This window comes from Catharus ustulatus, chromosome 7 (assembly GCF_009819885.2).
Source record: "Catharus ustulatus isolate bCatUst1 chromosome 7, bCatUst1.pri.v2, whole genome shotgun sequence".
In the NCBI taxonomy this organism is placed as follows: Eukaryota; Metazoa; Chordata; class Aves; order Passeriformes; family Turdidae; genus Catharus; species Catharus ustulatus.
In genome coordinates, this window is record NC_046227.1 from 12600726 (window position 1) to 12617129 (window position 16404).

The 16404-nt window shown below is 37.3% G+C and overlaps 2 protein-coding genes across 3 annotated transcripts in view; one reads left to right on the top strand and one right to left on the bottom strand.

The window, feature by feature from the left end:
- DYTN (dystrotelin) overlaps positions 1–10311 on the top strand; it is an 82953-nt gene extending 72642 nt beyond the window's left edge. The window contains exon 16 of one of the 2 annotated variants that reach the window (XM_033064392.2): positions 9439–10311. The gene's annotated coding sequence lies outside the window, so the exon portion shown is untranslated. The remainder of the gene's footprint in view (positions 1–9438) is intronic. The other variant, XM_033064400.2, reaches the window with a different exon arrangement.
- The window catches only part of ADAM23 (ADAM metallopeptidase domain 23), a 68692-nt gene that overhangs the window by 23701 nt on the left and 28587 nt on the right, over positions 1–16404 (bottom strand). Inside the window, exons 7-16 of the mRNA XM_033064391.2 lie at positions 16038–16110; positions 15467–15540; positions 14521–14586; positions 12845–12916; positions 10320–10486; positions 8310–8394; positions 7458–7548; positions 4772–4820; positions 3215–3314; positions 649–720 (exon numbers count right to left, since the gene is read on the bottom strand). Coding sequence (XP_032920282.1) covers positions 649–720; positions 3215–3314; positions 4772–4820; positions 7458–7548; positions 8310–8394; positions 10320–10486; positions 12845–12916; positions 14521–14586; positions 15467–15540; positions 16038–16110 — 849 coding nt within the window. The remainder of the gene's footprint in view (positions 1–648; positions 721–3214; positions 3315–4771; positions 4821–7457; positions 7549–8309; positions 8395–10319; positions 10487–12844; positions 12917–14520; positions 14587–15466; positions 15541–16037; positions 16111–16404) is intronic.

Genomic DNA, 16404 nt, shown 5'->3' on the forward strand with positions numbered 1-16404 from the left:
ATTCCGTTTAGCACTGACAATTTGAAATTATCAGCTGGAAGAAGCCTTTGCAATACTCAAATACTAAAGGGAAAACAGTGACATACAATGCTAGGGCAACACAGGGATTCACATCTTTTAAGCCTGTGCCAAATTTATGCCGCTTACTTTGGTAGTATTGAATGCAGAAAAAAAAAAACCCAACCTAACTTCAGGTGCAATTATATTTAAATACTAGATCAAGGACTCAAATCTATAGGGCAGATTTTTTGCAAAAACATTATTGGAGTATTTCTGCAAGGGAAGAAAACAGCAGTTTGTGTGTTCTGTCTGAACACAGGCACCAGTCTCCAAAGTATCAGTAAGGACTCTCCCACTCCAGATCCAGGAAAAGCAAAGGGGTAAGCACTTCTCCAGTGCAACTCAAAAACTACTGGGAAACAGCTCTATCTCATCATTGGTGTAACAGGAATTGTTCAGAGGACATTGTCTTTGCACTCATTGTCATTTGAACAAATGTTTTAATGTAGCCCTTTAACAAAATTGTTCCCAAACAATAGGAAAAACAAATTCATTTCTATAACCTTTCCCCATCCCTTACCAATCACTTAATTTATCTTAATAAATTTTGTAAGAAAAACTTGTGGAGTAATATATAATTCTACTTACCATTCGGAAACCGCAATCACATTCCTCTCCTGCTTCTACAAATCCATTTCCACACTCAGTGGCTTCAAAGAGCTGAAAAGAAAAAAGCCCCCAACCCAAAGTAAAAATAGAACTAGTGTCAAGTGACTTCTGTGTCACACACAGCCCATTTCTGCAATGCTACACAAATGTGCACAAAGGTACACAAAAGGCAGTGTTGTTTTCAAGTGCTGCTCATCAGAATTTTTCAGACATAAAAGGAATCTAGCTAAATCACAGGAATGCTGGTCCTCTTCAGGAGAATACTGATCTCATAAAACCATGATAAATAGAGGGACACTACAATAATATTTAAGGGGATGACATTTGAATTTCATTCCTGTTTCATGGACTCCCAGTTTTCTGATGATTCCTTCAAGAAACCAGTCCAATATAATTCTTGGGATTTGGTCAGGTACCCACACTTATGAATGAGCTACTGTCTGTTTCTGTGCAACGTTTGTGCATGAAAAAAATAGAAGGAAATATTGCCAAAAGGAAGTCCTTTGTGCCTTATTAGTAAGTTATACACAACCACATACATATAGACTAAACAGCTAATCCTAGAACCAGATACATATAATGCAGACAAATTCTGCAGTTCAGGATGGTGCAGATTCTATAGTGATTTCACAGATCATAATTTTGACTAAAGATGCTTTTCCATCTTGTCACAGAAATAATTTTGCAAGAAGCTTGTCTGTTTTCAATATAACTCTGCCTTAAAATCATATAAGAATATCAAGAATCTCCAATTTAATTGGAATATTAGCAGCAGAAACATGTTCACTAGAACATGGTTGAAATGAGAGGTTAGAAGTTAACAAGTTAAAATGCGAACAGATAAATCTAAGAGTGAAAGATGTGAGTAAACCTTTCTGCATGGGCTTAGTGGAAGTAAAGCTGCAGAGAATCATCAAGATATGAAACACAACATATAATACAACATAAATTATATATAAAGTTGTATGGAATTCTTTGGCAGTTTTGGTTCAGGTAGGGGGGAATCATAGTGCCTAATAAAAAAGAAATACATTTCACTTTTGTCGTATAAACCACACAGGTAATCAATAGCACCAACAGTTTTGGGTGTCAGAAGCAAAACAGTAGTGAAGAAATATCCACATGTGTTCTTCTTCACCAGTAATATTGACAGGATTAAAAAAACCACTTTATTTTTATCCCCCCCTGCCATGTAAGCTCCTGTTTCTACTACGCTTTGGTGCAAACAGCAAGATCTCTTACTCTGAAACTGAAATTAATTTCTTTATCAAGCAAGAAAATTAGAGAACCCAAGCAGGCAAACACAAATTTCCTATGGCAATCAGAAACCATTTAATGTTCATATACATGTCAGAACATAACTCAGAATAAAATGGCATCATGGTGACTGCTTAACAACTCTGTTTTACTTACCTAAGGATAAAACACACAATTTTCTACCTTACCTCCTGACCTCCAAATAACAGCTTTCTATACATTGTATTTTCCCCCACAAGGTACTTCGAAGCTATGAAGCACTGGTACAGATAATATATAAAGATAATTCAACCATTTCCCTGGGAGCCTTTTCCCCAAAATCAATCAGATTTTTATTCTGTCAAATTGAGTCAAATTGAAACTTCTTCACTTTACTTAGCCTATCATATAGCCTACAACTATCACTAAAACCTCAAACTGTGTTTTTCTATTGCCTTACTTATTCCTTTGTGTAAGAATTCTTGCATTCGTATTTTACAAGCAAAGATTGCTACCCTGGGAAAAGATTCAAAACCACCTGAACAAGCAAATTTTTTTTAGTTAATTGTGCAAGGTGATGGTCCACCAAAGGGTATAGCACAGTAAACAGAACAGCCTAATAGCCTCATGTGGTATTAAATTCTACAAGGACAGCAGTTTGACACTATGATTAAATAGAATTTTAATGCTTTGGATTGCTCTTACTTGGCAAAAAGAGCCACATGGAATATTTTTATACTGCTCAGCTTTAGAGGGATATCAGGCTAACATTGTCTTAGAATAAATATGACCTTGCCAAGTTTTTAGGCAAGAGAAGCAATGGCACAAGGAAACAGCTATGAATGACAGAGTTTTCTAGATGTACATTTAAAATGAAGTTAAGGTAATGTTGAGAACAACCAAAAGTTACCACTGTCTATATGAAATCAGCTATGGATTTCTATTTCCTAATGTGGTAACTGGCATTCTTTTTAACAACCTCAACCACTAAGTCCAAGAATTGAATGTAGGTGGAGCATACACTGTGACCTCACTTCTGGATTTGTTTTGCACTACTTCCAGCTTAATAAGTAGTGCATTTATGCTGAATGTGATATTTATCATTATTTGAGTATGAAGAATTACGGAAAACAAGTTCATTCCTCCCAAAATTATTTTTAAATGCTGTGGGGCTGAACAGCTAATTACAACCTCGAGAAAATACCCACAGAGATATCGGAATAAATTTGAGAACCGATGACATCAGTGAAATTATTGTATTTTCATTACAATGTGTAGCAGATGTCCCAACTACCAATTTATTTATTACCTTTGTTGGCCTGTTAAAAAGACAGGCACCTCCCCCACGAAGTAAAAATTCTTTGTATTCTGCAATGCTGCATTTGGAGAATTTCCTGGAATGGTATACCCTAAAAATGGCAGAGAATTAGGTAAGTAAATGCCTTGAAACACCACCAGCTACTGGAAAGGGGAAAAGGGGTCACAACTTTTTTTAAAAATACTGTAAATCCCAGTTTCTTACAACCACTGTGTATGACAACTCAGTCTTATTCTCAAACAATACAATCAGAACAAAAGAAAAGTTTTAAAACATTTTGTCTTTTTTATATTTCTACTTTATGAATGTATAGTATATAAAACTGCAGCTTTTAAACTTCTTAATCAGGTAAATCCACATTACCATAGTAGCTGCTATTCACCCTTTCTATTGCATGCATAATCCAGTATCCTCTCAGGTTTGTTTTTAGCACCTACAAGATGCTAAAGCAAGAAGTATCACAGCTTAATACAGACTGGTAGAAGAATAATTTTATCCCATTTTCTTCTGTCACATTCGCTAATCTCATTTCATGTCTTCCTAGTTCTTATACTGGAAGAAAGAGTAATCATTTGTTCATGATTTTACAGACTTCTCTCATGTTTCCTCAACTCAATCTTTTTCCCAGATTACCAAAAATGTACTTTATTAGTAGTTTCTCACTCAAAAACTGTCTGATATATTTATTAGTCATGGTTTGAGATTTGGGAATGAGATCTATTCACACTATTAAAGACTGGGGTAACTATGTAATAAGGAGGTTCTCTATTCCTTTCCTCACAGTTCACGGCTACTGAGCTATTTCCCCACTGAATTATTCCATATAGAAAAAAAAATGCCTCCTGACACTGATGGAGTTAAGTGAAAAGGCTTTAAAGTGCAGCTAGTTATTCACTCATTTCATTAGTCAGTCCTTTTCCAGTTTCAACACGACCATTCTCTGCTCCTGGCTTTTGTTTGCTGTTAACCTTTTCAACAGAAGAGGTTTATTCCACAGCCTCTTCTGATACTTCCATCACAGACATATGAAGGAAGCCAGTATCTATTCAGATCAATGCCTTACCTTGGATTTCAGAAGCAAATTTTTGGAACGATTTTCTGCTGCATTCATATAGTGGCTGACAACTGCAAGTCTACAGGAAAGCCACAAAGTAACTCTACTGAAGAACCAATTTCCAAATACCATATGAAGAAACTAAGCTCCTTCTGTCTTATTTGTAACTAATATTCTCCATTACTGACAGGAAGTGATTTATAAGACTCAAACCCCTACACTTCAGAAGTTACCCTTCTCTAATAAATTGCTTAGTATAGAGAAAAGAATCTTTGGCAGTGTGTGAGGGCAATGAAATTCCTCCCATATAGATGTGCTTCCCCTTCCAACTTCACTGACCATTTATTTACCTAAGGATTGAATTCCAACTGTTTCTAGATTTTTGTTTATTAGCACTAAAACACATGGATAAAACTCAATGTGTAAATATTTCTGTCACAATGTAAACTATGAATTCACTCCAAAGCCCTCAATTACTGATATTTATGACATACCCTGTTTCCTCCATGATGCAACCACCCCAGGATTCAGTGCAGTCACACTCTTCTCAGACAAGACCAAAATACAACAGAAAAGGAGAGAAGTTATAAATATGCTTTCAATAAAGTACTCACTATAAATATGGTGAGCTCCATAAAAATGGAGTTTTACTAATTATACAAAGATTTGATGGTTGCTTGGCTGTACAAACTCTGGCCCCAAAAAGGAAACCAGTCCACTTGAAGACATACTAATACATTAAATAAATGTGGTACTTTCAGATTACCATTTCTGCAGGTTCTTAAGACTCAACATAAAATTTCAGGCAGTACACTAAGCTAAAAATAGTTGGCAAGGTTCTTCCCTATATGCTCTCAAAACAGGCAGTAGAAGGTTGTGTGCAGTACACATAATACTGATGATTTTAAATTAATACCCTGAAAGAGGATTGTTACTGGACAGGCCAGGCTTTTTCCCTTTGGCATAAAATTCTTAACAGTAATATGTGAATCAGCCAATCAAACATTCATTCGAAAAAGCAGTTGAATGAAAATGGATTTACAGTTTACTTACAGCTACAACATAAGTCAACAGTGACCAAATTCATAACAAAACAGCAAAAGATCAGCACCTTATAGTTGATAAAACAGAAGCTGCAAACTACCCATAAAAATGATCTACCAAAGATAGATATATTGTAATTACTACTGGAAATCCAGAATTTATCCATGGAAAACACTCAGAGATTATTTATATGGCTATTTCTACTCTCCCCAGGTCTTTCACTGATCTTTCTCTACAAAGGGCATCCAAATAAGGACACCAAACTATCATATTAAAAACCTCTATCTTTCAGTTAAAAAATATTATGATTTCCAAATTGTATGAACTCTGTTTTACCTGTGACCAAAAAACAATTATATAGAAAATATTTTAGCAATTTGCTAGTTTACACAATTCAAAAGCAGTGCTTTACAAAACAATATTCCTAAGCATGGTTCCCTAGTTCACAGATTTTTGAAGTGATTCTACAATACAGTCAACATTATCATTCATGTTTTTAAAGAGGAAACAATGAGAAAAGGTAGCCAAATTGTTTACAAAATGCAAGTGAAAAAAACAAACTATTTTCTTTAGCCCTGAAAAGGGCTTTGCAGCACTTTTGTTCCAACACTCTACAGGTGTTAAGGCCACGCAAATCTGGTCTGGCTGTGAAGCAGCAAGGTAACAAGTTGAGCAAATGTCACCCTGGACTAGGTTACAACTCCTCACCACTTCTTCAATTGTAAATCAGGTATTTTTGCATTTTAAGAAGTCAGCAATTGTTCTATTGGATTTACAGATTTCATTATGATAGAAAAGGAGTTCTAAATTACAGTAATTTCACGAATACAAGCCGCACCAATTTGACTAAGATTTTGCTCCTAAACCGGAAATGCGGCTAATAATCAGGAGCGGCTAATACAACCTCAGAAGTGCCTGCCAGAGTGCTGAGCCGAGCAGCTGCAAAGTCGGCATTTTGCGATTGTTACAAATCGCTACTTTGTTGCACCGCGGGTGGAGCCTGGCTCCCTGTAGGCAGCACGGGGGGCGGGGAGAGAGGCGGGAGAGCTCTCTTTCCTCCTCTGCCACAGCCCAGGGGAGAGACGGGGGGGGGGGCCCGGCGCCGCCATTGCCGCGGCCCGGGGAGGAGAGGGGGGACCCGGGCCGGCCCTACCGCGGCCGGGGGAGGGGGGGGGGGGACCCGGGCCGCCCCTACCGCGGCCCGGGGAGGGGGGGGAAGCCGGCGCCGCCATTGCTGCGGCCCGGGGAGGGGGGGGGAAGCCGGCGCCGCCATTGCTGCGGCCCAGGGAGGGGGGGGGGAAGCGCGCGCCGCCATTGCTGTGGCCCGGGGAGGGGGGGGGAAGCGCGCGCCGCCATTGCTGTGGCCCGGGGAGCCGACGGGAGCCCCGCGCAGCCATTGCCGCGGCTCGGGGAGCCGACGGGGTGCTTTGTCCCCGCCCGCCGCCGCCGCGGCAGGAGCGGGGAAACTCCGTCCCTGCCCGCCGCCGGCGCCATGGGCGCGGGAAAGCTCCGTCCCCGCCCGCCGCCGCTGCCGTAGGAGCAGGGGAAGCTCCGTCCCTGCCTGCCACCGCGGGGCAGCGCCGACCCGGGGTGACCGAGCCCAGGGGCAGCGGCGGCCGGCCCCGAGCTGCAGCAGCGTGCTGGACCACCTGGCCCCGTCAGCGGCCCCTAGCGGGCCGAGCCTGCACAGCCTTAGCTCAGCCAGTAAACCCCGCCCTCCCGCCGTTTTGTTAATAATTGCACGCGTGTCCTCGCTGCGAACGACAGAGCGGCTTATATTCGTGTGCGGCTTATCTATGGACAAAAACCAAAATATTTGCCAACACCCAGAGATGCGGCTTATAGTCAGTGCGGCTTGTATTCGTGAATTTACTGTAAATTAATGGTGCTTTTACCAATATACCTTTGAATACTGGTTATGAATCACACCTCTCAACACAGGACATCACTGAGGTCATGCAAAATGTCGCTAAACTGGCAGTTCTTATTTTGGTGAAGCTGAAATTTCACTGCATATATTTCCAAAAGCAGTAATTCTTATTCTACAGTCACAGCAATTTTGGCATTTCTTTCAAACACAATAAAGGAACTGTTTATTTATTTAGCTAAAGAAGACAAAAGACTCCATGTACATACTCGGTTTCCTGGCAGCTGGCTCCCATTGTATTCCAAGATTCTGAGCAAGACTCTGTGCTAGTTCCTGTGCCATGGGCAAAGGGAGGCCATACTGCATTCCAAGAAGAGCACAATTATATAAAAAACAAAACCCCATTACATATTGCAATGAACACTACACTGGGTCATTCTGGCTGACCACAAAGCTACTACTACAATAATTCAGTGCAGTCAATCACAATTCTGTGTGCATATAAGGAAAATAAACTCAATACGTAACAGATAAAATATTCCTCTCCTAATCTCAGGCAAGCTCTCTCCACTGATTAATCTAAAGAAAGAAGTCTATTTGATATATATGCAACAAAGGTCTGTAACAGCAGGATTTAACCCATGTAAAAACAGGAGATTTTCATTATCAATTTAACACTGCACTGAGAAAAAAAATTTAAAATAGTTTAAAAAATCAATACACAGGGACAATTTGCTTTCTAATTTCAATGTTAAAAATTTCGGGAAGAATTACATGCCATTGGTACCTCAGAAGATCAAGTGCCTTATAGTGGTAAGACAAAGATATTCACTACTGCATTTCAAATATTCCTGAGATTTTTTTGGTCTAAATTTCTGTCAAATATAATAAAAGCCAATTTAAATTCTTTTTAAGAGAATAATGCAGTCAGGGGAAACGTTTTCTAAAAAGAAAAATACCCTGAGCAGTAGTGTGATGATCAAGAAGGGTAGCTGTAAGAATCCTAACTTTTTAATATGTAAGTTATCTTTAAAGCCCTGAATACTGAAGCACATAAACTCTTGAGATTATAATGTAGAGATTCTGCTTAATTTCACTTTAGTACTGAAAAAAAAAATTACCTCATTCACTCCTACTCCTCTGGCCACAGAGCAGACACCTCCGAAGTAACTTAAGCTGCTCCTTTTGTAATGAAATGTCACATTCCTTACAAACAAATAAAAATGAAGAAACTATAACACATTGACATTAGGCACCAAGAGCTTATTGAAAGACCATACCCTGTGATAGATTGCATGTACATTCATTCATTTCTAGCATAAAAAGCAACTGCAAGTTTACAAACAGAACACCAACACTGAAAGAGGTGGTTTTATATAAGCTTTGACAAAAATATTATTTTTTTCTTGTAGAGTCATAATCAGTCTTAATCCACAAACAAACCAAAAATCTTGAGTGCCAGACTCCTAAGACAATGAAGTCATAATATTTCTTTTAAAAGTTAATAATATGTTCCAATTTATGATCTGTCAGGAAGGAATTCTGTTCTGAAATGTACCAGTATTGAGAACTTTTAAAATTATTATCGTAATCCAAACCTATTTAAGTTCTAGTTTCAAATCCAAATGAAAAGACTGAGTAATATACCTACAGGGAAAATAATTTAATACTGCTCTTTAATCTTTCCTCCTTTAATTTATTGTTAATAAACCTCAAATAATTTAGTTAAATAATGTAATCTAGAAGATTTAAATTATTCAATAAAATGCTTACAAATTACTATTAATTACACCTATTTTAACTTCATAGTCATAATAATAAATCTATACAGCCTACAAACAACCTACAGTGACCCTGCATGATGTAGAAATGACCTAATCCTTTGAAAATTAACTTTTTTTTTAAATGACAGGTCACCCCATACAGGTATACATTTATTTTTCAGAACCTTCTACCAGCCATCAGAACTCTCAGACTGCAGCTTAGCTAAACACTTACAGCCAGGGGCTTTACAACAGACAGGATTGTAGTAAGGGCTGAGCCTGACAGGCACTTCTGGAAATGTTCTAGTTCATCTCTCCTCAGCTCTGAGGAGGCTCAGCTGGAGCATGCCATGTTCCATTAGCTTTGGAAAATCTCCAAGCATGGGCACTCCATAGTCTCCCTGTGCAGCCTGTTTCAGCATCTGACCACTTTCACAGTGAAAGGGTTTTTTTGCCCTATGTTTAAATGGAATTTCTTGTATTTCAGGTTGGATTTGGTACCTTTCACCATAAGAAGAGCCTGCTGCTGGCAAATTCTTCAGCAGGTGACACAAAACATGCATGGAAGTCACTAAGAGTGCATGTCAGCAGCACTGTGCCTATATTATGAAGAACAAAATCAGTGTTGTATTGCAATGCCTGTAATTAAGGAAATCTGGAGGAAATTCTTCATTCCCTATTTTTATCCTCTTCTGCAGAAGATGAACCACAGGAGAATCCCATGGAAGACATTAGTTACTCCATCCTCGAAGTATGTCATGCTGCTGGGAGACAGCTTAAGATCTTTATGCTGCACAGGGGAACACACATTTCCTCTTCTTTGCTTACAATGCCGTGAAGTAAAATAATCCTTTCTCAAGGCTGAAGTTGTGCCCAGTGATGCAAGTGGGATTTCCCCTCAAAGTGCATTGTGTCTCAGAACAATTCATTACAGCTCTAAAGGAGAAGACTTTCCATTAACAAATCATCACGGCAGCTACACGTGTGAATAAATAAACTAACTGGAACATTCTCGTCGCAACACATAGTCCTGTCAGCTCTGCCCTCTCCTGATTGTAACTGGAAAAGCAGCACATTGCACACCTGATTAGCAAAGGCAAGTGTCCTTAAGGGCTCCTCAAAACACACTTCACATGTGAAACTGTCTCCAGGTTGTAAAGACATTCAAATATTATGGATATATATTGACATGACCATGGAATATACTACCCCTATTAAAAACAGGTGTTAAATATCCTTGAAGTTTCCTAAGGAAGGCAGATGTTGATTGATACAGGCAATACCAAGCAAAAACAGTAAGAAAGAAGAGCCAAGTAGAGAAAAGCAGTAGACAGGAGATAACACCAAGCCACTGCCCAGGGTACATACGAGAGCAGGTGCACAGCATCAGCGTGCTGCTTGATGTAGTGCTGCCGGTACTTGGAGAAGTCGTGGAGCATCTGCAGAGGGTCAGGGTGAATGTGAATGCGATCTCTGTCTGTCCAAGTCTCCACTGCAACCAGAACCACCCTGGTGTTCAGCTGTTCCTTGTATATCTGAGGGCAGAGACAGGACAGGCACAGGAGTAGAACACTGGGTCAAACATGCACAGTTAGCCAGTAAGAGTAAAGCGGAAGGACAAGAGGGATAAAGCAGGAGGAAAACATGGGGAAACAGTTAGGAAATGCAAGGCATTGCCAACTAAAAGCTGATATTCTGATCAACTAAATTTTTTGTTTTAGAAAGAAAAAAAAAAAACCGACCGTTGTTGCTCTTTTTTTTTTTTTTTTTGAGTCATGCCATTTTCTTTAAAATTCTCATGGCAAATGATCTCAAAGAAAAAGAAAAGAATGATTTCAAAGAGTAGCCAAAGACAATTTTAAAGTTGAGATTAAATAATTTCTCAGTTTTCTAATAAATCCAAATTTTAGTTAATGCTTGATTTACATTTATACAGTATAATCACTTAATTCTCACATTGCTTGAGTGGAATTACGGAAAAATTCTGATTTTTCTATAAATTTTATTATTACTGTAGCAATAGACAAGGAAAAAACAATCAGGCATTAATAATAACAAAACAGTTTTAAAATATGCATTTTAACATTATGCATGAAAGTTCATTCTGACATAAAACTGCTGCTGTCTTTAGGTTCAGTTCAGAAAAAGTCAAATTTTATTAACTAAGGTTATGCAGAACTTACAGATCTACAAAAGATGCATTCCTTATTCACCCTGACCAAAAATCCAGTTTTGTATCAGGGCAGCATCATCTTTATTAAAAAGTCAATGTATGATATTCAGCTTAGGGGAAAAAAAAAAAAAAAAAAAAAAGAGAAACATAAAATCAAGAGATAGGAACCAGCTAAGCTCAGTTTTATCCATTGAAGGAAAAGAGTATTAGCATGCTTCAATCTCAGGGAGACACACTGAGAGCACACACAGAAAATGGTTTGCAACATGAGAAAACCTAATGAAATTAAACTGAAATGACACAGGTGTGGATCAATAAAGACTTTACTTCTGTTTGCTCAGAGGAAAACTCTATTTCCTGAAGCAAACAGCAACAAAAGAATGGAAGAGGGGACAGAGAACCTGAAGGCCTCTGAAAGCCAATATTCTTTTCCCAATAAATCAGTAAGAAATACAACCCACATCCTCTGGACACAAGGGAATAACAAGGTAGAAAATCCTGCTGGTTTTCATGCTTTATTTAAAGAAAAGGCCACTAAGATGTCATTTTGTAGGATCTCTATGAAGGGACTGAATTCTACAGAAGAATGAAGCTTGATATTTCTGTATATACACAGATAAAAATGGAAAAAACAGACATAATAGAGAAAGAAAAGATGGATGAAATAACTTATGTTAAAATGCAGAAGAAAAAGAAAGAAATAATTATCAGATGAGGAAAAAATAAAGATGCCTCCTTTTCTTTGAATATGTCCAATATAAATTGCACAAATATTACAATTATTTACATTTTTATCTGCTCTAGTAACTTTTCTTTAGGCTACTGGCATTTTCAGTTCATTACAGAAAAATATTACAAAATACTTCTGGTATTTCATGTATTATATTCACCTCCATTTTCAATATACATCCAGTACACTTCATATGTAAGAACAAATACTGCATTATTTCCTCTGAGCCAAACAAAGTGCTGGCAATGTTTTGCACTGAATCTTATCACACAGTTCCACTGCTATCAATAAGGTCAAATGGAAGAGGGACTCAGAGTCAGCATTTGGTAGCCTTTGTTCATCCCTACTAGAAAATCTACGTGTTTTCGCTGCAGACAGAGCTCTGAAATGTGTGTGATCGTTATGTGTGTATCAAAAAAGAGGGAGAAAAAAAACCCAAAGGAATTTTACCGCAAATATTACTTTTAGTTTATATGCTGTATGCAAAATTGTTTTAAATTTAGCACAGATACTAGTATGGTATCTGTATCAGTACCACCCATTTATAATGTACTATTATGGCATTTTGTTTGTTTTCAAGCTATAAGTAGAGATTTATAAAGCAGCTTTTTTTACTCATATTCACTTCTTCTCCCAAGAGATATATGTATAGCTTGTGAGTTATACTTGCAGGTTCAATCCTTGCATTTAGATTTGTTTCACAAATTTGTTTCACAAATCTAAATTTGATTAAATCTTGCTCTTAATTGGTTACAGGTCCTGAAATCACCCTTGCCCAGGGCAAACTCTGACACTTACAAGCTTTAAGAAAAATGCCACAGATAATCTGGTAGTTTCTTATACATTCACCCCAGGCTATTCTTCTGCAGGGAACTAGAAGTGCACTTTAAAGTGTAACTGAAATTTGCTATCTGAAAATGACAACATTTTTTATACAGTGCTAAAGTAGAAATCAGTGAATCAGTTTTCAGAAGAAACATTCATACTTACAGCATCTACGAGGTTTACCACTGACTTTGCAAAATTGTTTGTGTATGCAGTTGAAGAACGGTGCCTTTTGAACTAAAAGAAGAGAAAGTAGAACACAGTGAGAACCTAAATATTACTAATTCTTTATTTTTACAGCATGAAAGTAAAATTAATATTTTAAGAAAGAGTAAGGGGAAAACTCAAAAACCATTTCAGATCACAGCCTAAATCTCATATTCAAGAATCCCTGGAAGATAAAGCAAGCCATGCATGTAATGCAGCCTTTCCCAACTGTAAAAGGAGCATTTAACCACAAGAAATACTGTGCTTAGAATCAGAGTTCAAATGTTTGAGACAAAATTACAGGTACACATGAACACAAACACGAGCTCAAAATTGAGAGGATACTTTACCCACTAAAACTGCTTAAACTGATGAGTTACATATCAGACTGTAATAGCCACACTCCATCACTTTAATTATAAGACATGGAGATGAAGCATTTACCACTTATTCTATACTCAGCTCCTTGAAAAGGCCTTTTCTACAATAGCACAATACTTCTGTGACATGTAGCAGTAGTTATATGAAAAGGCAAAATGCAAAGAGCATGGTAGAAGTAAATATGTGTTTGAACATGAAAAGAGTTAAGCTGAATACATTAAATTCTAACTTCAATCTTTTTTATTTTTATCGACCTAGATGAGCTGTATTACAAGTTCTGCTTCATAATATCTGTGTACGTCAATACTGTGGTTTCACGTCTTTCCTCATCCTGCCTCACAAGCCCCTTTTGTTCCAAGTCAAATTTTTTAAAGATGCAGCTATGATATCTGAACATGAATCCATATTACTTTCAAGAAACTGTAAAATTATAAACCAAGATTACATTACACAATATTATTTGCAGATAGGAAAAATAGGTCTTCAAAATTTCACAGAAAATGAATGTGAAATTGCTTAGAACAGAGGGAAAAAGCCTTTATCAAAAAACTTACTGATTTCAACTTTGTTAAAAGCAATGAGTCTCATTGCCTCACAGTGTCCCATGAAAGTGTCAGTTATTCTCTCTATGAAACACAGTACTTACAAAGAGGCCTTGGAAGAAGAGACTCTTGTCAGAGCAATGGAGTAGCTGCTCTCAGGTACGGTGTAGTAGCTGCCTAGGATGTACACTGAGAGGAGCATTATACCATGGACTGCTCCACAGAGAACAATGACACTGGGGATGGGGGAAAGGGTGGCTTTGGCTTTTTGTTTTGAGCCAATCTCAAACCTTTCCAAAAGAGGAAAGGTAAAATAATATGCTTTGGAAAATGTTCTTGGTTTTCACGAAAGAATTAAAATGCTAAAATCAATAGCAATATACCACATAATGTGGTTAAACACAGATCCTAAAAGAAATTAACCTAAACCAGTAAAAAACACAACAACCTAATTAAATGTGTTGAGATATTTTTATTGCTAGAGGAAAGGCAATGTTGTGAAAATACACAGTATAAATCGCTTAACACAATGATCAAGGAGGTTTAAGATACTTCAATGAAGACCTTTGCTGCAGGGGAAACCTGCCCTCTCCTGGTAAGCAGAAAACCTTGAAACCACAAAGTAGCTGATGCAGCACAGTGCTGTACATCAGCCTACAAATGGAAGATTTGTCACCAAAAGGAAGATTACCACTAAATTGATACACTTACCATTTTATGGTCATTGACTATCATGAGCTCCAGATATTTCATTTCTTCAAAGACACCACGAGATAACTGATGAATTAAAGAAATTCTTTGAGAAATCTTGAAGATCTAGTGATTTTTAAAAATGACTGCAGCTGATTTTCATTATGTATACATATTAAATATGTATTGTTTAGGATATGTAAGCCAGTAAACAACTGGGTGAGAAATGCAAGTAGGGTAAAGAATGCAGTAACTTAGTTACTCCAGTAACTTAAACACTGGTTGAGAATCTGAGCCACATCACTATGAAAGTTCAGGGTCTACTCTTTTTGCCTTAGTGCAGACACCATCACTGCTTCCCTCCTCCTTTCACTATGTACCACTCACAACAGATTTAATGAGGAAGGAAGTTATTAAAAACATAAGCAACCTCAAAAATATAGTGTGGATTGTGCAATTCAGTGAAGAAATACCGAATAATCTCCTTTAACTCAATTATTCCCATGATACATATGCATGTGAAGATCATGAGGACTGCCCACTTGTGTTCTCCCAGTAACCCAGTTCTGGGTGTCCTCGTTTGGATTTTTGATTTAATCATGTGACTTAATGAGCCAAGTGACAACAAAGTCAGATATCTACAAAGTAGCAAGAGTTCATTGAATATTATTCTTTATTCTCAAGAGACAAAAAACCTTAAATTCTAAAGTCATTTCCAAAACTAAATTTTGATTTAATTGATGCATAACATTGCTGCCACTTAAGAAGGTTTATCAACTTTCTTCCAAATTTTCTATTTTTGAAGAAAAGTCTTATTTTTTCATTTGATAATTGTATTATGTGACAATATTAAGCTTCTAAAAATACTTGTTCCCTAAAGCCTATGTTCTCTTGACATTAAAAGAATACAGACATTATTAAGTTTGGGTTTATAAATGGTCTTAACTCAGAGTCACATTCTACTTACTGCTCTCTTTCTTCTCCTTCTCCTCAGCCACTGCAGTTCAGATAGAAAGGGCCATTCAGAACTAGAGTCAGTCTCTGTAAAAATTACAAGTTAAGAATTTCATGGCATTATTTTAAACTACTTTTGTACACTGTCCAAACCAAAAGTATATTAAAATCACCAAAATTAGGACCACCCTTGGTATTCAAAAGTTCATTTTTAAAAATACATAAAATATCTCAAAACTCAAGTAATTCAGAAATATTAAAGCATGCAAGGAGAGGTGAAGAAATATACATTTTCTTCCATCTCATTGCCTCAGTAACATTAACACCACTGATTAAATTCAGTGATTTTTAGAGGAAAGATAATACAGGTCAGTGGATGAAAATCTTACAGCTGCCTTCTGAAAAGTCTATATTCCATTGCAATAATTGTGAAAAAAGGCAGCTAAACAGGTAAATACAAGATTTTCTAAATGATCAGCAATTTCATAAACACTGCTAGCCTAATATTCCAATTTTCCAAGTTTCCAAGTTTTCCAATAATATGATTATTTCCAGAATTTAAAAATTCATAAGCAAAAACATACCAAGGTCCTGCAACTGCTTGGAGGCTTGTGTTCCGTAAGTTCTTTGGATGATATGTGGCCTACTTTTACTTTCCTAAAAAGAAAAATATGTGAAATTTTCTTCTAATTAATAACATCAAGCGAAAAACGTGGCACTTCTTTCAGTATTTATATACTTTTTTCCATAAAATGCAAGCAACTATAGTACCAATTTGGAATAGTATGAATGTGAAGCAATCTATTTTCAATCCTAAGCAATCATAGAGCCTCTCTGCTTCAGCAAATTAACCAGTCTACAAAAAAAAGTGTCACAGATGTCTCTGAGATTACCTTAAAAGAGTCCTTTAAAAGACTTAGCATTAGAGAACTCAGGTCTCTTATTCCAATA